We start from the raw sequence: 22,963 nt of genomic DNA on the forward strand, positions 1-22,963 counted from the left end.
GTTGTAGAGCTTTGAAATACCTTTCCAACGGTATCTTACGGGGGTCAAACGGACATCTGTGCAAAGAGTTATGGTCATTTTACTGAAGAGACGCAGTGCAGTCCGTATTGCAAAATACGACCAGTAAACTGAAAATACGGCCAGCACTACAATTTCACAGGGCAGTATATATTCATCCATATCAGTTCAAGTCATTATTTTTCATTCCCTCAAACCCTAGAACGACCTCCTACTCTCCTCCAACATCAAGAACACCAAGGTAAGTCCATTCTAATTATTCCAACTTAATTCTAACATATATCCTTGTAATCTAAACAAGAAATCATCATTCCTAATCTAGGGTTTTCAAGAAAACCCATCTCAAGATTCAAGAATCAAGATTTTGGAAATCTTCTCCAAAATTCAAGTCTTTAATTCAATTTTTGGGGCAATTAAGGTATGTAGAACTTTCATCCACATGAGGGAATCTCTATGTTCTTCCCCATGCTTCGTTTCCTTGATATCCATGAAGTTCAAATCTTAGGGCATTAAACCCAACATATTAGTAGCCCGTATTTAAGTATTTATGTACATGAATTTTGTATCTATATGTTATATCCCGTATTTTTGAACCTCAGAGTATCTGTTGGGGTGGGCTCCACACGCCGAGATTTTTTTTGGAACATCTGAAAAGTCATATGAATCACATATGTAAAGTTAAACACAACTCATGAAGTACTCTTGGGCCAAATCAAAGTGGAAGCCCTCCAAACGAATATTTTTAAGAAAACGTTTTCGGGTGACCTGACTTTGAGGGGCAAAAACGGTATTATAAGTTTGGAATTTGGAAAAGTATCAAGAAATAGAAGTTGTAGATAATTGAATTAGCTTTCCATCCATAGGTCGTGGGTTCCCATGTGACATCGGTACAAGGAGATATGGACGTTTTAAGGTCGAAAGGTCAGTGAACTAGGCCAACTCGGGGCCAACCGAATTAGGCCCATGGAAAAATAAAGGGAGAAGAAGAGGCTCAATAAGAGCCATTCGGCCATGGTCCATAAAAAGGATCCAAGCCCATGGAATTAAGTCATGTGGTCAATGAATAAAAGACCACTTAATCATCCAAATTCCATAGAACTTTCAAGAGAAAGAATAGGAGGAAAAACAAGAGAAAAACAAGAACAAAAAAAAACAAAGAAAAAAAAAAGGCATTTCGGCTTGGCCATGGGAAAATTCACCCCTCAAAATCTTGTCCCAAAAATTATTTTCTTGTTATATTCCTACTAAATCAAGGTCTCTCTACAACTTGGTGTAGTTGTTTTGGAAGATTAAACATTAGTTTCTTCAATCTCACACTTTGGACAAGTGAAGAATCAAGGAGAAAAAGGTAAGAATTAATCCCTTGTTATTATGTTATGAAGGTTTGTTTGTGTGGTAGTATATGGAAATGAGTAGAATTTATGAAAAGATAGAAGTTTGCAAAGTGGGTGTGCATATGTATGTGTGGCCGCGTGTGTGAGTTAAATGTATAATTGTGATGAGTTGAATTTTAAGTTGTATACTAGTTGTGGTTATTGTGGAATTTGTATTGGAAATGGAAGTTGAATGAAAATTGGATGAAATTGGAAAGAAGTCATGTTGGCCGTGTGGTATATGTTGTTGAGATAATGTTGGATTTATTTTGTTTAACATGTTAGTTGTGTTATTGTAATCTTCACAATGCAAAGGAAGATTATATGAGTGAAGTTGACATGAAAATGGAATGTAGAGAATTATGACACATTAATGTGATTTTATGATATTAAGATAATGAAGTTGTTAAAGTGTAGATTGTTGTTGGAGATGAATTAGTAAGTAGAAAATGTGTTGGAATGGTTTTGTTGCATATATAAGAATTTTGGATTGAATATGGAAGTTGATGGAATTGTTGAATATTGAATATATAGCTTGGAATACTTTTGGTTTATGTTTGAATGGTCTTATATTAGTATGTGAATATGAAAATATTGATATTGGGTTGTAAGTGCAAAGTTGGATTTGGAATTGTCGCATTATTTGGAAAATAAGACTATTTACGCTAGAATGTGTTCCTAGTCTATTATTGATGTTGTATATATTGTTGTTGGTATGGTTGTTGTTGTTTTAGCCGAGTTTTAACCTCGGGGATGATATATATATAGGGGAGATGCTGCCCAAATTTTTATAAGACAAGAATTGGTTAAGGTTGAAATTTTAAGTCTTATGAATAGTAAATTGGTAAATGTGACCATTTGTAGGTTTTGGACGAAACGAGATTTGAGTTTTGGCTACCGTAAAGGGCAAGAAAGGTATGTAAAGCTATCCCGATTCTTCTCTTGGCATGTCCTAGATGTACTAGGATTGGAATTACGCTTCGGGGAATATTCTGTCCACCGGAATCCGCGATTGAAATTGTCGCATTTTTGTTCAATAGGATTGAACTCCTTAAGTATCCTTTGTTGGAAAATTATGCAAATTTCCCCAAATTGCCTAGAAAGTTATGGAATGCCCTAGGATCTTTGTAGGTGACCTCATAAGCCTAAAAATACGTAATTTGAGCCCACCGCTTCATTTGTTCCGAGGTGGGCCCACTATTTCCGATTTTACCCTTTTTGTATTTTGGACTGGTCTTCGAGCGACTTTTAAGGAAAACGTTTTAACTACTCCTCTATCTATTGTTTAAAGATTGTTTTAAATATCCCGTTAAATTTTATAAATTGTTTTGGACCTTGGAAACGATCTCAGAAAGAAACATGCCTCCGTAACTCCTTATGACATCCGAAATTCACTTACTATGACTCCGTCCGATTTCATTGATTTGATTTGTTATTCGATATGCCTCGTTGAGTCTCTGGAAATATATGTGTTATTTTTATTGCATTTAGTTTCTCACTACTCCACTCGTGGATGCCCCAATGTTTCCCACACTGAGCCCGGGCCAGGATATGTTCTCAAGCGTCTTCCACTGCATTGTTCGCCGTGCCTCGATGTGAGGGGGCAGGTATACATGTACATGGGTTGTGGAGTATGATGTGTCATGTACACTATTCTGATATGATATGATATGATCTGATATGGCAATTTGATATGATAATGTTATGCTACGGGGTTATTCCCCTTTTCTGATCCTTATGTGTTGTGGCACCAGCGTCGGGGGGTGACCACGTTCTGTCTGCCGAGTCCCTTGACAGGGGCCGGATATGACATGGCATATGTTTCTGTACTCACTCTTCATGTTTTGAAAATATGCATTTGATACTCTGGACATCTCACTCACATTTCCGTACGTCCTGTTTCGGTTATGATTTTGTTCCGTGATGGGACCAGGTATGGCATACGTTTTCTGTAAGTACTATTTATGCCTTATGATCAGCATTTTGCTAATCTGGATATTCCGTTCACTTTCTGTATCTTCTGTTCCGATTATGACTTTGTTTATTACGTTTCATGCTTTACATACTCAGTACATATTTCGTACTGACCCCCTTTCTTTGGGGGCTGCGTTTTCATGCCGCGCAGGTACATACTACAGATTTGCTTTTGCTGACCCGCCTGCATAGGACATCATTCTGCTATTCTGGAGCGCTCTTTTGTCCAGAGCCTATACCTTGGTACAGTCCGCTGCTACTGTATGTATGTATGTTATTCAGGGGTATGACGGGGCCCTGTCCCGTCTTATGATTCTGTTATGTTCTGTAGAGGTCTGTAGACATACTTGTGTGGGTTCCGTATATGTTTTGGGTTGCTATGAACTAGGATAGCCTTGTCAGCTTCCATGTACTATATCTGTTCATCTGCGATAACTAGCAATGTCGACTGACTTTCTATTCATATAATCTGCTAATATGCTGGTTTGGGGTATTGGGTACGTTTGGGTGACCAGCACGGACACTAGTCGCGGCCTACGGGGCTGGGTCGTGACACTATATTTGTTGTTGTATTCCTAATCTTCCATTACGGTTATTAGGAACCCTAGCTTAATCCATGAATCATGAATTCTTCCTCATGTGTTCTCATCATGTTCATATGAAACTTTATGATTTTATTTTGCAAGTTACAAGCATGTTTTCAAGTCAATTACAAATATATGATTATAAACTATTGTATTACTCATAAATCAAGAACATGTTTACAAGCTATTTCATGAAACCATGTTTACAAGTTATTTTGTGAAATCATAATTACAAGACAAGACAAGTACAAGTTAATTCACGAAAGTCATGGGCTTCTTAGTCAACTATATTATGTTCATGTTTTTGGGAGTTGCACGAATTACCGAGAAGGCTCAGATAGCCTGAAACTATGTAGCCACCATAGGACAAGGATCGCTCCGCCCAGTTAAGACGATACCTTAATTTTACACTGAATGGATCCATCAGGCACGTTACCACCTTATACCCTGGCAAGGTATAGGGGCTCTGCTGGTCCGGCGAGGTACCAGACTCCACGTATCCACGTGGTGATATCATGTGTCGGTTTATGAAATGCTCTCCCTACTTATCATGTTTTTACTTATGTTATATATATACATATGTACTCATGCTCATGTTCATGTCCAGGTTTTCAGTTTCGGTTCTTATCATGTTATTCCATGTCCCATGTTGTTTCTTTCGGTTGCTTTACATACCAGTACATTCAATGTGCTGACGTCCCCTTTTATTGCCCGGGGGCCTGCATTTCACGATGCAGGTACGGATTTACAGGACGACGCTTCTGCTCATTAGGATTTGCACATACCAGCTTATTGGTGAGCCCCATCTCATTCGGGGTTTAGACATTATATTTCTTTATTTAGTTTTACATCTAAAGGTATGCTGCGGGCCTTGTCCCAGTAAGTATGTTTTCCAGTCAGACTCATGATAGAGGTTTCATAGACTAGACAAGTCAGTTATGTCATGTCAGACATTTGGAGTCGTATAGCCATTTTGGCTCACTCATGTTTAAACAAGTATTTTATTAAGTATTATGACTTATCATGTTTTATAAAGGCTTATCATACATTCACTTTTATATTCCGCTTACGTTTTGTATCATGATGATTCAGCAAGCCATGTGGTTCGCTCGGTCACATGCAGTCAGGCACCGAGTGTCGTGTTACGTCCAGGCCATGGTTCGGGGCGTGACAATCTCCACCAAGAGAATATAATGTGCAAATTGATATTGGGAAGTGATATCTCGTGTGTTACATGTAGTTCCTGCAACGATTGTCCTCAAACATTGAAGGAGGCAACAAAAACCCTCATCATTCTTCCCACGATTTATGTTCTTTCTCCTCCTAAAGGGTATCTTTTTTTGTATTTTTTGTTTTTGTTTTTGGGAGTGATAGTCTAATATATTTCTCATTTTACAGATTTCATTCTTGTTGTGTTTGAAGCTTTAATGTTATAGTGAGAAAAAGTGGGAAAAAATGTTGGGTCGACCATCAATTTTGTTGTCCAGGACTGGAAGTTTCAGGCTAGAAAATTTGGGTCAAAATGCAATGGCAATGATAGGGAACCTTTGTTTCACTATATTTGTACTTGGGGTTTTGATTTTCACTATAATTGCTACAACTTATCAACCTGAAGACCCTTTATTCCACCCTTCAACAAAAATGACTAATTTCCTTACTTCCAAATCTAATGCTACCTTTAAAGCTGATAATACTGTAGTGAGGATTGGTGAGGACTTTCTTGTTGCTAATCACACTGCGTTTTTGACCTTTATAAACCTCACTGATGTTGATGTTCCAACCGCTAATGTTGTGCTTGTGTCTGACGATAATTTGGACTGTTGTGGTAAGATTGATGATCCCATTGATTGCACGGATCCGTAGAACTGCACACTTGAGAACTGCACGCTTGATGTGGTCAATATAGGTGATTATCATTCTGGTGGAAATGCTCGCAAGAGGAAGAGAAAGAACAGAAATCGGGGGAAGAATGATGAGGGTTTTTGTTGCCTCCTTCACGCACGAAATTGGTGCGTGAAAGACCCAAGTTCCATTTTTGCAGTTTGGTCTTTTCACGCACTAATTTAGTGCGTGAAACCTACTAATTTTTTTTTTGTGCTACAATAGTCGCGGATTTCCTTCGTTGTCACTTATTCAGTTTTTTATATAAATTAAGCAGCATCGAGTTCTTGATATAAGTCCATCGTCCAAGAGCTTGGAAGATTAAGCAGAGTTGGGTTCTTGATAAGTATACAGTCTAAGAGCTTTGTATCATGTTCGATGTTTCAAGACATGTTATGATTTTCAAGTAGTCTACATTAAAGATGATGACACCGTTACTTAAATAGAAATCGTTCATCATCTCCACCAATTCTAGCTTTGAATTCCAGATCGTTTGCGCTTCACATATAGGTTATTAAATATAATTTACCAAAAAATATAGGATATTTTCACGTACTCAACATGAATTGCACTTTTGTTATTTTCTGATATTTTCCGACTTGCTTCTGCTTCCAATCAGTTTTAGCACTGGTAATGGTGTGTACCTAGAAAGACAATGGTTGAGGTGTACATCTATTTATTTCTTTTATCCACTCTTGTAGAGATTATTACGATGCATATCTGCAGAGTTTTACCATCAATGGACAAATTTTGCTTGTTTGTCCAGCAGCTTTTGCGACCTCTGGTGATTGAGGAACTATTGTTGATTCTGGTACAACTTTAGTTTATCTTGCCATAGAACCCGTTGTCAGTGTGTTCTTCTCACAATTTGTTTAACAAAAGAATCTGTTCATACGGGATGTACATGCGGCGCACGAGATGCACGTGTGACGCACACAGAAGTTAATTTTATTGAATATACGCGAGACCTCTTATTAAAATTTGGCTTTAGGCCATCAATTTCATTAAGTCGCCCCAGACTATAGCTTAATGTAATGCCATTTCATAGACTCCATTTCAAGAAAGGCACACCATCTGCCATATCAACGTATCGTATCTGGCAGGCACTGTTAGTAAACTATTCAAAGTAGTAAATCAGAAAAGCATAAGAAACATAAAAATCTCCCAAACCCACAATTTTCTCGTGTGTCCTTAGTAATTTTAACCCCCTCACTATTGCCAAGGTATTTGGATTAGTTCATCTCATAATAGACTCAAAAAACGCTTCTGTGATAGCGACAACACAAATTACGGAACTTCGACGAACTCAAATGGCGGAGCAAACCACACATTGGGACACTTACTTTTTCTTTTTAAAGAATGATGTAGAAATTTGCAAAAATGAAGTGAGAGTATCTTATATTTTCGGTGTTTCATAGTATCAAATATGGGGCAAGACCTTTAAATTTATAGACAATTAAAAGGTGAAATAGAGAGACGCAATTCAAAACGTGTCTTTTTGGTGCATTCAAAAAGTGCCTTTCTCATTTCCTCCGCACGTAAGAAATCCGAACAAGTACACTTATGAATAAAAGTTATTAAATTAGAATTCGGATTAATATGTCTATATAAATAAAAAACATTTTTAGAAAGGGAATAGCAAGGTCCCAAAATCCAGCGGGTCAAAATAGCAGTTTCCCAAACTTGAGGTCCTCATCATAACAAAACCAGAAAATCCCTCCATCTATAAATACCCGCTTTTCCCTTTCATTTCTAACCATTTCATTCCTCTTCGATAATACAACGAACAAATCCTTAACGAAAAATCAATCAATAAACGAACAAAACAAAATTGAAACAAAAACTTCAAATACTCAGTCAAAATTAACGGTAAATTTCAATTACTTAATCAATTTCCCCAAATCAAATCGCTTATACGGAACCCTAAGTCTGATTATTTCGCTTATATGGAACCCTAATTGTGATGATTTTTTTTTTGATTGCAGGGATTGTAAAATGTCGATTGATTTGATACTGAAACCTTCATGTAGCAGGTGCGGTTCGTCATCAGATTTGTATGGAAGTTCATGCAAGCATTTGACTCTTTGTTTGTCTTGTGGTAAAAACATGGCTGAAACACGCGATAAATGCTACGAATGTGGCACTCCTATTACGCGATTGATTCGAGTATGTTTTTTCTATATTGAACTTTATTATGACTGCTAAATTTTTATGTGTATAGTAACTACTCTTTGCGTCCCAATTTAATGGTTGATGTTTAATCCAAGTAGGTTGACACTTTTTTTATTCTGTAGCACTCATTTGATAAAAATAAAGCTTCATCTGTTGTTGAATAAAGACAGATTCACGTTTTGTTTTCCTATAAACAATAAAGTATGATAACATGGGAACCCGCAGCCGCTACCCTTCGGGTGCGTGCGCACAGGGTAAACTCAGCTCCTGTGCGATAGCTTGCAAACCACACAGGAGAGGTAACCCGCACTAGGCAAGCCCGGTGCGACGAGCTCGACCCGTGCGACGAGCTCGACCCGGAAGGCAAAATCCCCTGCTGTGGTAGGCAGGGGGTTTTGAACTTAAGACCTCCATTATGAAAGGCCCATGCTCAACCAACTGAGCCACCCTTGCGGGTATCCCATTATATCATTTAACCCAAGCACATTATCCTTTCCTCCTTTCCTTCCCCCCAAGATCAAGAGCTTCTGCCACCCTATACTTTCTTATATTCATCCTTTGCTTCTCGAACCTGTTGGTTGTTTCTTTTATCCTTGTTTTCCTTATTATGTTCTCATTTGCTAAACGTAACTATTTGCCACACTAGTATCAACAGTTTTGTCTTGAGCTTATATTGATTTAATGCGTGAACTAGTCCGTTCTTACTTTTGTTAAGATTATACCTTTCTACTTCTCCAAAATATTCAATGTTCACACCCTGCTGAATGGTTTTGTTTAAGTAAAAACTGGCCCAATTGCACTCATTTTTGTGCCTTATGCTCAAAAGTTCTGAACAGAAATAGCAGATTTAAGCTCTGTTATTAAATGGCTCTAGTTTCTCAATTTATGTGTTGGAGAAAGATGAAGGAAGGTGTCTATTTTTGATTCTTTCATTTTGGATAAGGTAGTTGATGAATGCAATTATATCATGAGCATGACTGATATTAACTTTGTGAAGGCTGATACATTTAGCAGATGAAAGAGGTAAAGTGTGTTAAAAAACCTTAAGAGCCTGTTTGGATGGGCTTATGCCTATAAGCTGTTTGCAGCGTATAAGCTAAAAAAAATAAGTTGGGGTAGTCTAACTTATTTTTTTTGGCTTATAAGCTGTTTTAGATAAGCCAAGTCAAATGGGCCCAATTATTTTTTTGAGCTTATTTTAAGCACAAAATGACTTTAAGCTGGCCAGCCAAACACTCAAAAAAGCTGAAAACAGCTTATAAGCAACTTATAAGCCAATCCAAACGGGCTCTATGTTTAGGATGTGCTTGCCGCTGCCTGCTGAATTGAAGTTTTATCTTTCTGATGCCGAATTGATTGATTTGCTCTACCTTTGTCCTAAATATTTAAGTGAACATCTTAATCGTGTTAATGATATCAATTAGACGCTTGGTCAGACCACACTTTTGATAGCTAGTGCTGACTGAAATTTTCTCATTCAATGTGTGTCAATTCATGAAAGATTTTGTATGTGATGCATTTTTTACTTTATCCTTTGTGCAAAATTGGGTATAAGACTCTGGTTATTGAAGTCATGTTTATGTGCAGGAGTATAACGTTCGGGCTTGCTCCAGCAATGACAAGAATTATTTCATTGCTAGATTTGCTTCAGGCTTACCTAAATTTTCAAAAAAGAAGAATGACAGTAAATGGACTTTACAAAAAGAAGGTCTGCAAGGGCGTCAAGTTACGGACACTTTGCGGGTATGAAATATTTAGTAGTATCATCCTCATTGCATCACTTGCCATGTCTCCTTATGCTTATTTTCAATGATATATATGCAAGTGCGAAAATCTGCTTGATTGTGAAGGGATATCATACACCCTATTCCATGAAGCCTCTTATGCAGAAGCCTGAGAACTGTGATTAGATTAGATAGGAGGTTTCAAATTCTATTTATCAAAAGGGCGTCTTTTCTGTGAACAATCTAACCCCCCCCCCCCCCCCCCCCCCCCAAAAAAAAAAAAACACTAATCTCGACATCTTGGATCATAGGTATGCCTGTTGTTCTATTCTTGTCAAATGTGATCTTCAGCGGTGGATCTTATGGGTTCATTTATGACCTTTATTTTTTTGTGAATTGCAGGAAAAGTACAAGAATAAACCATGGCTATTAGAGGATGAAACTGGCCAATTTCAGTTCCATGGTCAGCTTGAGGGAGCACAGTCAGCACAATATTATCTACTGATGATGCAGGGTGAAGAGTTATTTGCTATTCCCGCTGGTTCTTGGTAAGCATCTTAGTTTTTGCTGTTTCTGTAGCTTTGACGTTATAAGGTATTCTTGTAGATTTTGGATTTGCATCTATTCATTTTTTTTTATTTTTATATTAATCATTAGGTATAACTTCAACAAAGTTGCCCAATATAAGCAACTTACTCTGGAGGAAGCAGAAGAGAAAATGAAAAATAGAAGAAAAACTGCAGATGGGTACCAGAGATGGATGATGAAAGCAGCAAATAATGGACCTGCTGCTTTTGGTGAAGTAGAAAGATTTGATGACAAAGAAAGTGGATCTGGTGGGACAAGGGGGCGTAAGAAAGCTTCTGGTGATGAGGACGAAGGCAACGCGTCAGACCATGGGGATGAAGATGAGGAAGAGGAGGCTGCTAGGAAAAACAGGTTGGGACTCAACAAAAGAGGCGATGATGATGAAGAGGGTCCTAGAGGGGGCGATCTTGACCTGGATGATGATGATATTGAAAAAGGTAAGACTTTGTTCTTCCTAGAATGCGTTGCAGATTCGACCAATTATCTAGTAATCTATGATCTGCGTTTTCATTCTAAATGGTTATGTTGGAAACCCCAATATTCTTCTCCGGCTGAGCTTTCACCTAGCATTATAGGCGCTCCTGGGATTTTCCTCTTTGAAATCATTGTTTGAAACTGTTTATTTCGTTTTCTTGTAAATTAAGTGTCCACGGATTACTGCAGTTCACAATTATCTCTTCTTCTTTTCTGGTTGCAAGAACTAGAAATGACTTCTAATAGAAAAATGTCTATAATTGCTGTTTTGTTCTAGAGTGGGACGTCGTTCATCTTTGGTTCTGTTTTTTATTTTCTGAAACTTGAGGGCGCAGATTAGCTCGTGCATTAGGTTGTTTCTTCACCATTTGACCACCTTCTGTTGTCAGGTTTCTTTTGTTTCTGCTAAAGAGCTCTCATTTCTTTCCAGGGGATGACTGGGAGCATGAGGAGATTTTTACGGATGATGATGAAGCTGTTGGGATTGATCGTGAGGAGGATTTGGTGCCTGAAATTCCTGCTCCTCCTGAGATTAAGCAGGTTGGTTATTTGTGGAACTTTGAAATTCTGATACTAAATAACTTTACATAATGCTGCACCAGCAGGACTATGTAGCAAGTATTTGGTGTGTAAAATTTATTGGATAACTAGCATATACGAAAAGCCAGTGGCATATATTTATTGTATCTTTTGCTTTACTCCGGCAAACAAATGGAAGTTTGAAGTCTTTGTTACTGCCTACTGAGAATGGACTCTCTCAAGATTACAATTTTTCACCATACTAAAGAACTTTTAACATCCTACGAAATGTATTACTTGAAGAGTTAGGAAAAATAGAAAATATTATGGCAATTTTTCCTGGTGCTGCAAATGTGCAACGTAACGGTTTTCATGATGTGCCATGCAAGTTAACTACCCCCATCAAGGGAATCAGATATCGACATAGCAGTAAAGTTGAGAATTGGCTCCCTCACCATCCAGATCATCATACATAAAAGATAGTCTATAATCTCTTTTCTGGCCTTGGGCGTGGTTTTGTTGCCAATAGGAAGTAGGGAGCCTTGCCCAGCTCAGATTAAAGTGTAAATAGACGTATTTCTGTTGTTATGCATGAAGACAGTAGAATTTCCTTTTCTATGAATACTAAGATTGCCCTTGAAGAAGAACCAGTGCACATTTGCACTTGTTCGTGGTCCGTAAAATTTTTGTTCGTGGTCCCTAAAGTTTTGGGGTATAACATTTTGTTTCCAGAAGGAGCTTCACCTTTCTATGTAATTGAGATCATATATGTGAATAATACTTGTAACTTGGACAGGGATTCAGTAGGTCTATGCATTGAGAAAGTGTTTTCGGGTTTTATTTTCTACTTTGTGCATTAACGTTCTTTCTCTACCTATGGCTGTGGACCTCTCGTATTCTCCGTGTGGTTTAGGACGATGATGACGAGGATGAAGGTGAAGAAGAGGGAGGAGGGGGTTTGAGCAAATCTGGAAAAGAGTTGAAAAAGTTGCTTGGAAAAGCCGATGGATTGAATGAATCAGATGCTGAAGATGACGATGATGATGATGATGATGTAAGTTTTGATTCATTATTGGTTGCTAAGTGAAGGTTTCTTTTACTTTTCGTGTTTGATGGCTACAGCTACTATTTCTTCTTTTTGTATTTGCTATCTCAGCCAAGAGAATAAATACATTTAGGGCATATAAGTGGGCTCTTTAACTTCTCATAAAGTGACAGCTGGGCCCTTACACTATTTTTCTCATCCTGGTTGGGATTGTTCTAAGTTGGTTGCTTTCTCCATTTGTTTATTTTGACAGGAAGTAGTTCTGTTTTCTCACTGTATGTTTTTTTCCCTCTCTCTAAGATGTGTTTTTTTCCCCTTCCGCCTTTATCAGGCAGAAGAGGATATTTCACCCGTATTAGCCCCTAAGCCGAAGGAAGCTCCTAAAGAAGAACCGATTGAGACCAGCAGTCCTTCGAAACCAGCTGCTGCTGGATCCAACCGTGGAACTCCAGCTTCAAAGTCGGCTAAGACTAAAAGAAAAGCTAATGGAGATGAGTCAAAACCAACTAATGGTGCTCCCCTGAAAAAAGTGAAAACAGAGACGGTATGAGATTACTATGATATTTATTTGCTTTTATCATGATATGGTACTTAGCATTAAAATAATATGCTATCAAGGCATCTCAAGTAGTCAAGTTTAGCACTCACGTAGGAAACCGCTTGTTACCTACCCCTGTACTGTTTAACAAAACCATATTTTGATACAACTAACCAGCTCCTTGATTTTCTAAGGAGGAATTATTTGCTTTCTCTTATTATATTATTGCTGATCTCCTTCTCTTCACATTTTGTAGGATGCGAAACCTGGGAAAGATGAAACTCCATCTACTGCAAAGAACAGTGCTCTCCCAAAGGGTGCATCGACCTCTTCCAAAACTGCTCCAAGTACTGCCACAGGTCCTGTTACTGAAGATGAGATTAGAGCTGTTCTATTGCAGAGAAAACCAGTGACCACACAGGATCTTGTCAGCCAATTTAAATCTCGTTTGAAATGTAAAGAGGTACGACAAGGCTGGGTGTTAGAGATAGGTTTGCCCATTGTGGCTCACTGACATATAGTTTAGGCTAGTAAATGCAGGGAAAGCCTGAAATACAAGATTTCCTAACTTGAGATCGTCATATTTGAGTTGATCTTGTGAATAAGCATCCGAAAAAATGTAGAGCAGAATTAGATATCCTCAGCGTAACTGCATGTCGGCCAAGTTTTAGAACTCCTTTTACTTCTTGTGGGTTCCTCCTTCCCGTACGTGACTGCATTAATTACATTGATGCAGGATAAGTCTGCTTTTGCCGACGTATTGAGGAAGATCTCCAAGATACAGAAGACTGCTTCAGGAAGTAGCTATGTCGTGTTACGAGAGAGGTGAATGTTTATTTTGATGTCTATGTTGTGTGCACGTTGGCAACTCCATGACTTTGTACTAGTTTCTAAGTTGTATTGCGCAACTCTTTTGTACAGGACAAATCAATAGGGCAAACCAAGATATCATTGGCTACAAATTGGTTGAGATCGGGAGAATATAAGGGGTTGGAAAAGAAACTGAACTTTGTGTTTTGTTGGACGTTTAAAACCTTATACAATGAGCAAGCTTTGCTTTGTTTGTAATAGTCTCGAATGATCGTCGCAGTAGACAAATGAGCCGAAAATGGCAAAAAATCTGTGCGAAGGGTTGGATAAACTCGTAGATAGATGTGTTCCTAGGCGAAAATGTGACTTGAATCAAGTTAGTATGATAGAAGGTATGTTATATACAAGTAAAGAATTTTTATACTAGTGTAGTTTAACTGCATCTCATATATCATATTTTGTGGGCAACGATCACTATAGATAATGTCAATTAGTTGAGTTTTAAGCAATTCAGTAGGCAAAATATTGCATGCAGAGTAGTATTTAAAAGGCGTTTCCTGGAGAAAACCCAACTAATTTGACATATTATTTAAATTTCGGAAAAAGCTCAAATATGTCATTGAACTATTGGATATGGTTCATTTATATCATAGCCGTTACTAAAATGGCTCATTCATGTCAATTGTTCATTAACGTCGGTTTTACAATAATATCTTACGATACTTGTCTTCCAATTAGAGATTCACGTCGTTTAATTAAATCACCATAAATTTATAGGTCGGGTTTTAGTTTAATTTAGGATTTAATTTGTGCTGGTTTAATTAAACGATGTGGATCTCTAATTGGAGGTTACATGTTATATCTAATATTATAAAATCGGCATTAATGAAAAATGGCATGGATGAACCATTTTGGTAACAACGATGACATAAATGAGCCAAACTATTGACAAGTGGCATAAATGAGCCATTTTCTATAGTTCAATGACACATTTGAGCATTTTCCGTTTAAAATTTAGTGTAGCAATCGGTAGAATCACTTTTTGTTGTTTAGTTGGTTCTTTTTTCATTTACAAAGTAAAGTTTACACTTCAGTGTAATAGTCCGGGCTTGAAATATTAACTTGAACATATAATATTTCACTTAAGACATAGTCAGTGAATGATCAATAAAGTACTACCCCCAACTTTTGTCATAGTTTAACTTTATACAAACGACATTAAAAATAGGAAAGTTTTGAAATTTGTAATCTTAAAACTAATATACATGGGATAGAGCCTAGAGGTATTGATCTTAAGCAAATCATGCCATCTAGTTATAAAAGCTTCTTGTTTATTAAAGAAGTATAAGGATATGTCATTCTTTTTTTAGAACGAACTAATAAGAAAATAGTGTCAAACAAAGTGAAACGGCGAAAGTAGTTATATTTTGGTTACTAAACCCAAAACTAACCAACAATACACTGAACACTTGGGGTAAGCATATAATTAATTTAACCCCAATCTATAAATCTTCTTACCACATGTGGTTTTCTCATCTATCGAAAAGATTACATATCCCAGCCACAAAAAGATACCATTGCACTTAAGGCCGGAGCACAACTCAAAAGAGTAAAATTAAATCACAAAACTAACGATCAATCAACCAAGGAATTACTCCACAAGCAATAATAGATAAGAGAGGGGATTAATCAAATACTATATTAAATAAGAGCAACAGATGAACTTATTATAGTAAGAGGTTGTTACATGATCTTCGGAAAAAAAAAAAAAGTGTCTCAGTCATACCAAGGAATACATAGCACAACCACCCACACAGCGAATGCCGGCAGGATAATTAAAACGTCTTTTCCAGGAACCACTTTTTAGCGAGAGAATTGCAACGGATGCTTCCCCAGCAAAATAATAGTTGAGCAGGTTAACAGCAAGGATATTATAGTCCATCACTAGTTGCGTCATACCCAATCCGTCGTTATATAAAATGGATAGGGAAGTACTATTGAACTGGTATCCGTGCTTCTACCTCGGGCCCTAAATTGAGGTGCGTACAAGCTGATCCGTTAAAAACACACACATAAAGCAGCAGAAATAAAGCAGGGAAAATTACAGTCAAAACCATTCGTCCATTTAGTTTACAAAATATGTATAGACTGTATAGCTAGTGTGTAGTTTATACTAAATATACATATACTATACAAGCATATACACGTAATATACATACTTAATACACTACCTATAAAGCCGAAGTGTATAAGCAGTGTACTTCGGTCATGTTTGGTAAACTAGATGCCGACATATTCGTAAACTTTCCCAAGAAAGAAAGATGATACCTTTACAAATTTGATCAGGAGGTACTGAATTCTGATTAAACTTTGGTGTTGCTTTTTCTCCATTGCTAATACTAGTAATTTGACTGATAAGATTAGCGTTTTTTTTTTGTTATTTGCAATGTATTTCGCTATGAAAAGATTGGATTCTCTCTTTGCTAATAATTTTGCCACATAAACATTGGACTTGTTCTTCTTCTTTTGCGTCATCTTTCTTTGGAGCAAGGGTTTCTGGCAGTTTTTTTTACTACTCCAATGCGTCTCAATTTACAGGAGGGTTGACCTATTTGGAAGAGTCAAACAACTCTTTTTAACTATGATTTTCTCAAACTATTTTCATATATTTTGAATTATTAATTATACGGATTTATATTGCTAATTTTATGTAGTTTTCAAATATGTAAATTTTATTATAAAATACTCGAAGAATCTATATTTTAAATTGAGTCAAAGTAAAATTGTTTGACTTTCCAAATAATTCAACCCTCGTATAAATTGGGACGGACGGAGTAGTTCCTTATATTAATTTTTTTTAATTTTACTTATCTGATTTAATAAATTAAAAGAGATTTATTATTTTCTTCTAATATTAATTTTATCATTAAATAAAACTACATAAAGTTCTACTCCCTCCGGTCCATAACAGGTGTTCATTTAGCCGTTTTGTTTTGGTCCAAAAAAAGTGTCCTCGTATATAATCAAGAAGGAATTAACTTTATTTTTTCATATTTAGCTTTATTTACATATCCCTAAGAATTCTCTTAAATTATTCCAATTTTCTATTTCACTTCCACCCCCTTCTATGTTTTTATATTTTACTTTGGGCATTCTCTTTTTTCATACTGCTTTAAATTGTTTGTTCTTGTGCCGATGGTCTATCGGAAACAACCTCTCTATCTCTCGAGGTAGGGGTAAGGTCTACGTACACTCTACGCTCCCTAGGCACCACTTTATGGGATTTCACTAGGTATATAGTTGTTGTTGTTGTCTATGATATCATTTTATTAAGGAAGGATAGTCAAATACCCGAAAACAAGTTTTAGGAGTTAGTGTTTCGGGTGTGAAAAAGACTAAGTGGACACTTTTACTATGGACCGGAGGAAGTAGTAGTTAATTTTAAATTTTCAACGCATATGAGTGATTTGATAAAACAAATTATTACTCAATTTTTAAGGGAGTGTCAAACAATTGATAGGAAAGGTAATGACTTGCTCTGCAGCATTTAACATTTTTAAAGCATAATTGCTAATGCAAAAATAGACTAAGAAACTGATATCCATTGTCAAAGCTAAATTGGTTGTTCTTAATTCTATTTTTAAAGTTTGGAAGAACATCTTGATCATTCTTTAGTGTGGCCTTTGGCTTGTCTAGGGAAATAATTAGCCTCAGTGAAGATGGTCTCTTGTTTCTCCCTAACTCCAATGTTAGCTAGCCTCAGTGAAGATGGTCTCTTGTTTCTCCCTAACTCCAATGTTAGTTAGAGTATCCTCAACGCCGTTGGCCTCCCTATCAGGGCAGCGCGGTGCACAAAACATCCCGCATTAGCAGGGTCCAGGGAAGGGTGGCACCCCAAGGGGTGTGATGTACACAGTCTATCCTAATGCAAGAATTAGGGATTGCTTCCACGGCTCGAACCCGTAACCTATAGGTCATACGAAAACAACTTTACTGTTGCTTCAAGTTTCCCTTCACAGTTGACCTCCTATAGGCTATAGCAACGTCTTATTGGAAATCTGCCTTTTGCTATCAATTGCTTGATCTAAAGTATTTCATATCTGATTGGCCATATCATCTTGTTGTGGAGGCGAATTCAGAATTTAAATTTTATGTGTTCAACCTTTAAAGATTTTAGCGTTGAACCCGTTATATTCCTAAAGTTATGGGATTCATACCTATTGTTTGTTGTAATTTTAACAATTTTTTACTTATAAATTTATATTCCGCATTGGAAATACTGAGTTTAGATGAACCCGGTATGATAGCTGTGCATCTGCCCCTGATTCAGTGATTTGTTGTCTCCATTAATCAGATTCATTCACAAGAACCGTTGAGTCAGTCTCAATAATGACACACTCATTACATAATTTCGAGCACACCATTGTAGACATTTTAGAACAGCTAAACACTATGCTATTGTTTCATGGCTTTTATACTGCTTTGAATTGCTTGTCCTTGTGCCGATGGTCTACCGGAAACAGCCTCTCTACTTCCCAAGGTAAGGATAAGGTTTGCGCGCGCACACTCTATCCTCCTCATACCCCCACTTTATGAGATTTTCAGGGGGTATGTTGTTGTTGTTGTTGTTGTTGTTGTAAACACTATGCTTACTACATATTCCAAAATAAGAGCGGTACGCCATCTTCATATTTCCATTCTGGTCCCTTTGGATTCCTCTTCCGGCAGCTTCCCTTTACAATATTCGTCAGTGTTCAACTTGATGAAGATGAATAAATTCCAACCATCATTATGTGAATCAAGTACGTATTGAAGTGAAACAGACTCAAAAAGAGCAGAAAGGATTAAGGATTCATATTATTTCCTCGGAGTCTTAACAATAACAGGGCCTAGCTACTATGTGAAAGATTACTGATTTGTCATGAGCCTCTCCCCCTTCTTTTTAGTTTTTTTTTCTTTTTTTTCTTTTCTAATAGTTGTAATTTAGAAATGATAATCACTTGGCAATAACAATAATAATAATAATAATGCATTTCTAGCAGTGGTGTATCTAGCTTTTATGGCCTTTTGTATTCTAAACTCTAAGGGCTCATTTGGTAGGACGTATTAGCGAAAATAATGCATGTGTTAGCTTTCGTATTACTAATCTCTTGTTGGTACCCTTTTTCAACCTATGTATAACTACTTCAAGTATTAGTTGTACACCCGATTTGGTATTATCTTATGTATAACTAATACATGGCAAACCATGGGATTAGCAATATCAAGATTATTAATGCATGGATAAGCATAGTTAAAGAAAATATGCAATGCATGTTATTTTTAATACATCACACCAAATAGTTGAAAAGAAATAATCTCAGCATAACTAATCCCTGCATTACTACCGAACGACCCCTAAAAGGTACAATTGCCTCCACATCTATAACATGGTAGAAGAATGGCTAGCTTCTTTGTATGTCGCTATAACAGAAAATTACATAATTTCAATCTGTCTATTGAGCTTCTTTACAGTTTCAATCAAATAGAAAAAAAAGATGTAGCAAGAAGCTGTTCCACTGAACTACAACTGAAGAACAAACAATGCATTATTCATATTCAGAACTACACAAGCACTAATAAGTGTTTACCCCGAAATTGGGAAACCAATTGAATTTGTACGCGGGTATAGGATATGTGCTTGGATCTTGATATATATATTTGATAGCGGAAAATAAGCGTGTGAGTATTTGGTAATAAAACGGCTAGTAACGGTGATTTGCTTAATTTGCTACGGGCATGAACGTTTAGAGGCCATGTTGAATACTTAATGGAAGAAACACAACGTAAATGGAAATAAACGGCCTTGGCCGGATCAGATATTGAGAGAGAGATTGCATATATATTTTTCTATTACAAGTGTTCTTGGAAAATGAAAAAGCCAACCCCCTTAAAGGAAGGGGACATGCCCTATTTATAATGGCACTCCCATGGTTCTCATACAATATGAGTTAATAAAATAATAATAAAAAGGACTGCTCTGCACGGATTTGGTGGGATTAGACTGACGGCGCCGTCTGACACACGCATGGTAGGTAGTTGACCATGACTAGACGTTACTGGCGCGTGACCCGTTTGCAACGGCCACACGGACAAACGGTCACCCGGGCCAACGGTCATGCGGACCAACGGCCATGAAAGCCCGAGTCCTCGGGCTTGGCCGTTTCAACGATACAGAGGGCAGATCAGTCGGTGCCCTTGCTCAGCTTCGGCCCAGGCACTGTTTCGGTCAAGGGCGAGTAGCCTCGGGCGCATCATTGTTCCTTCCTCCGGTTCCCGTTCCACTGGTTTGGCTCACATCCGGTTTTTACCGTATATAATAAGTAAAGGAGAAGATGGGGTTAACCACTTCTTTCTTAGCAATGAAGTTGATACTCCGAGAAACTGAAATAAGCAAACTGACAGTTTTGGTAATAAATTTTGAAACTTAAAAACTGGTGAGCAATAGATAAACTAATAAAGAGGTTGTAACATGGTAACTGAAAAAAAGAAAAAAAGTTCCTCGATCATACATAAGCAAACACTAAATAAGTGATTTTGGAGAGATCAACCTTTCTGTAAAAGCAAATCCATCCTCAAGGTACGACATAATCTAAATTGTCTTCTGGATGTCCTCAATGAATACGGCCAACTGTACTGATAATGTATGCATCAAAATAGCACTTCACCGTTGGCAAACCTATATTTTGGTATGGCTTGAAAAATGCAAGGATCGTCTATAGAATGCATTCCAAGATTCCTTGACACCATAGTCTTTCAATACCCATAACTTAAAAGTACACTTAGGAAAAGTAGAATGAACACAAAGCATTCCATCCAATACTGAAACGCCAACATAGAAGTCGCCCTTCAAGCATAATACTTCCTCTGGCAACGGTGTCTCTCCGTACACTTCATTTGAAATACTAAATGAAACCAGAGAATAAGTTCTTGAAACCTCAAAATGATTTCTAGACTTACCGATCCAATGAAATGCGTCGTTTACAAATGCCAAAGCGGAACCCATACCAGACACCTTATTGCAAATTCCACGAGGATGTTTATCAATATTTCTCCAGGAACCACTTTTCAACTCCAGAATTTCACCAGGTACTTCACTACTATCTTTGCCATTGCAAATTTTAAGGATCTTATAGTCACCACTAGTTGAGTCATAACCCAATCCCAAACAAGAACCTACCACCAGTGAAAATTCTGGATCTGGAAGTACTACTGATTCTCTTGTGGAGGGGTTCCATAGCATAATTATGGAGCATTCATTAATACTATCAATAACATGGATAATAATCAAGCCATTGCAAGAACAATAGACTGTGCTTCTAGAAATTGCAGGGCAATCAAGTTTTTGTACTTTCTCAACCAGTTGAACCGATGATAAAGGACAGCAATACATGGAAGGCGCACCACTCTTAAGAGAACGTTCGTAAATAAGAAGTTTTTGGGAATATCGATCATTCTTGGCATGATTGAGATGCTTCATCTTAAAGTAAGGATCAGAGATTAATGTCTTCCACAATTTCGAAACACATTTGAATTGAACAAGATACTGCATGGGTAACCTGCTGAGGATCTCCACAATTATGTCCTGATCGAATTGGATTCCCATGGCCTAGATAGGACAAGGAAAGTGCTTTAGTAGTTCACCAGTTGAATATCTTAAATCTTTCGGGCTCTCTCTCTCTCTCACACACACACACATATATGAAAACCAAGAACAAATATTTAAAAAAAACTATAGGAACTATAGTTCAAAACAGATTTTCATTTGGTTGTGAAGACTGCCTAATGATTGAAACCATTGTTGTTCCAAATAAAGAATACAACAACATACCCAGTGTATTCCCACAAGTGGGGTCTGGGGAGGGTAGAGTGTACGCAGACCTTACCCCTGCCTCATGGAGGTAGAGAGGCTGTTTTCCAAAGACCCTCGGCTCGAGTAACACACAACAAGGCAGTATGGAAGACAATACAAAAGTAAAAAGGCATAGCAAATAAGACACAGCAAATAATAAAGAAGCATAAAATAGCATTCCGAGCAAAATAATGTGATAACCAAAGTAGAAGAAACAACATGTAGTAGCAGCAATCTTGGGACAAAAAAACTACGAGAGTAATGCTGGTACTGGCTACCTACCAAGCATCCCCCAGGAGAGCGAGACAACGCTTGACTACCGTCTAACTTTCTACCCTAATCCGTGGCCTCCATATCCTCACACCGTTCCAAATAAAGAATACTTGTGGAATTTTAACGTAGAGTTTTGGCGTTGATCTGGTGATTATGTTTTATTAGTAAGTGGTACTATCATTCAGGACATCTAAGACAGCGATTTCTAAACTTCCCACAAATTTTCTGATCAATGTTAGATTCCAGCAATTTCTCAGTCACAAAAACATTACTGTCATAGAGCATAACTCTCTTCTTTTGAATAAAAAAAAAAACATACAACAATCTAATAAAAAAATCAATAGCTAGTGATAGTATCCTCATTGAATAATGCTATCTTTAATGTTAATCATAACCTGGGAAAATGTCTAACACACCAACAATTAACAAACTTAATTGTAAGTAATTAACACCACACTGAAATCAGAACTCACCTGATCAACATCCATCTGCTCTACATTATTATTCGACGGCTCCACAATGCTCTTCCCTGCCATTTAATTAAAAAAAAAAAACAAAAAAAAACATTGTGTTTGGCTAGCCCTATATATATATAAATAGACAAGTGAGGATGGCTCAGTGGTTAAGCACCTCCACCTACGACCTATAGGTCCTGGGTTCGAGTCACATTGGAGGGGAAGTGTGGAAACACTATAAATCCTCCTAAATGGGTGGGGAAAAAAAAATATATATATAAATATATATTTTATCTGTTCGGCAGAACTTAATAGTTTCGGTCCAAATCTTGTATTTGTCTTTAAGAAGTTAATTAAATATCTACTTCCTCCGTCCCAATTTACACGAGGGTTGACCTATTTGGGGGTCAAACAGTTCTTTTTTTTACTCAATTTCAAACATAGATTCTTTGATTATTTAAAATAAAATTTACATATTTAAAAACTAAATAAAAAGATACTATAAGCATGCATATATATTAAAAGAATATGAGAAAATCGTAGTCAAAGAAAGCGTTGTTTGACTATCTAAATAGGTCAACCCTCATATAAATTGGGACGAAGAGAATACAAAGTATTAGGAGTATAATTTAAGGCTCAGTAAA

General features: G+C 37.1%; 2 protein-coding genes across 2 annotated transcripts; one reads left to right on the forward strand and one right to left on the reverse strand.

Annotated features, from left to right (window-relative positions):
- The first annotated feature begins 7,568 nt into the window (after positions 1-7,568).
- On the forward strand, positions 7,569-14,123 carry LOC132613971 (transcription initiation factor IIF subunit alpha). The gene is made up of 11 exons (XM_060328293.1): positions 7,569-7,699; positions 7,816-7,996; positions 9,590-9,745; positions 10,129-10,274; positions 10,384-10,751; positions 11,219-11,328; positions 12,221-12,361; positions 12,684-12,896; positions 13,147-13,353; positions 13,627-13,715; positions 13,812-14,123. The coding sequence occupies exons 2-11, from the start codon at positions 7,826-7,828 to the stop codon at positions 13,822-13,824; spliced, it is 1,614 nt and encodes a 537-aa protein (XP_060184276.1). The 5' UTR covers positions 7,569-7,699; positions 7,816-7,825; the 3' UTR covers positions 13,825-14,123.
- Positions 14,124-19,695: 5,572 nt separating this feature from the next.
- Positions 19,696-21,375, reverse strand: LOC132615505 (F-box/kelch-repeat protein At3g23880-like). The gene has a single exon (XM_060330107.1). The coding sequence runs from the start codon at positions 21,343-21,345 to the stop codon at positions 20,419-20,421; it is 927 nt and encodes a 308-aa protein (XP_060186090.1). The 5' UTR covers positions 21,346-21,375; the 3' UTR covers positions 19,696-20,418.
- Between the last annotated feature and the right edge of the window lie 1,588 nt (positions 21,376-22,963).

The sequence above is a fragment of the Lycium barbarum genome, chromosome 10, assembly GCF_019175385.1.
Source record: "Lycium barbarum isolate Lr01 chromosome 10, ASM1917538v2, whole genome shotgun sequence".
In the NCBI taxonomy this organism is placed as follows: Eukaryota; Viridiplantae; Streptophyta; class Magnoliopsida; order Solanales; family Solanaceae; genus Lycium; species Lycium barbarum.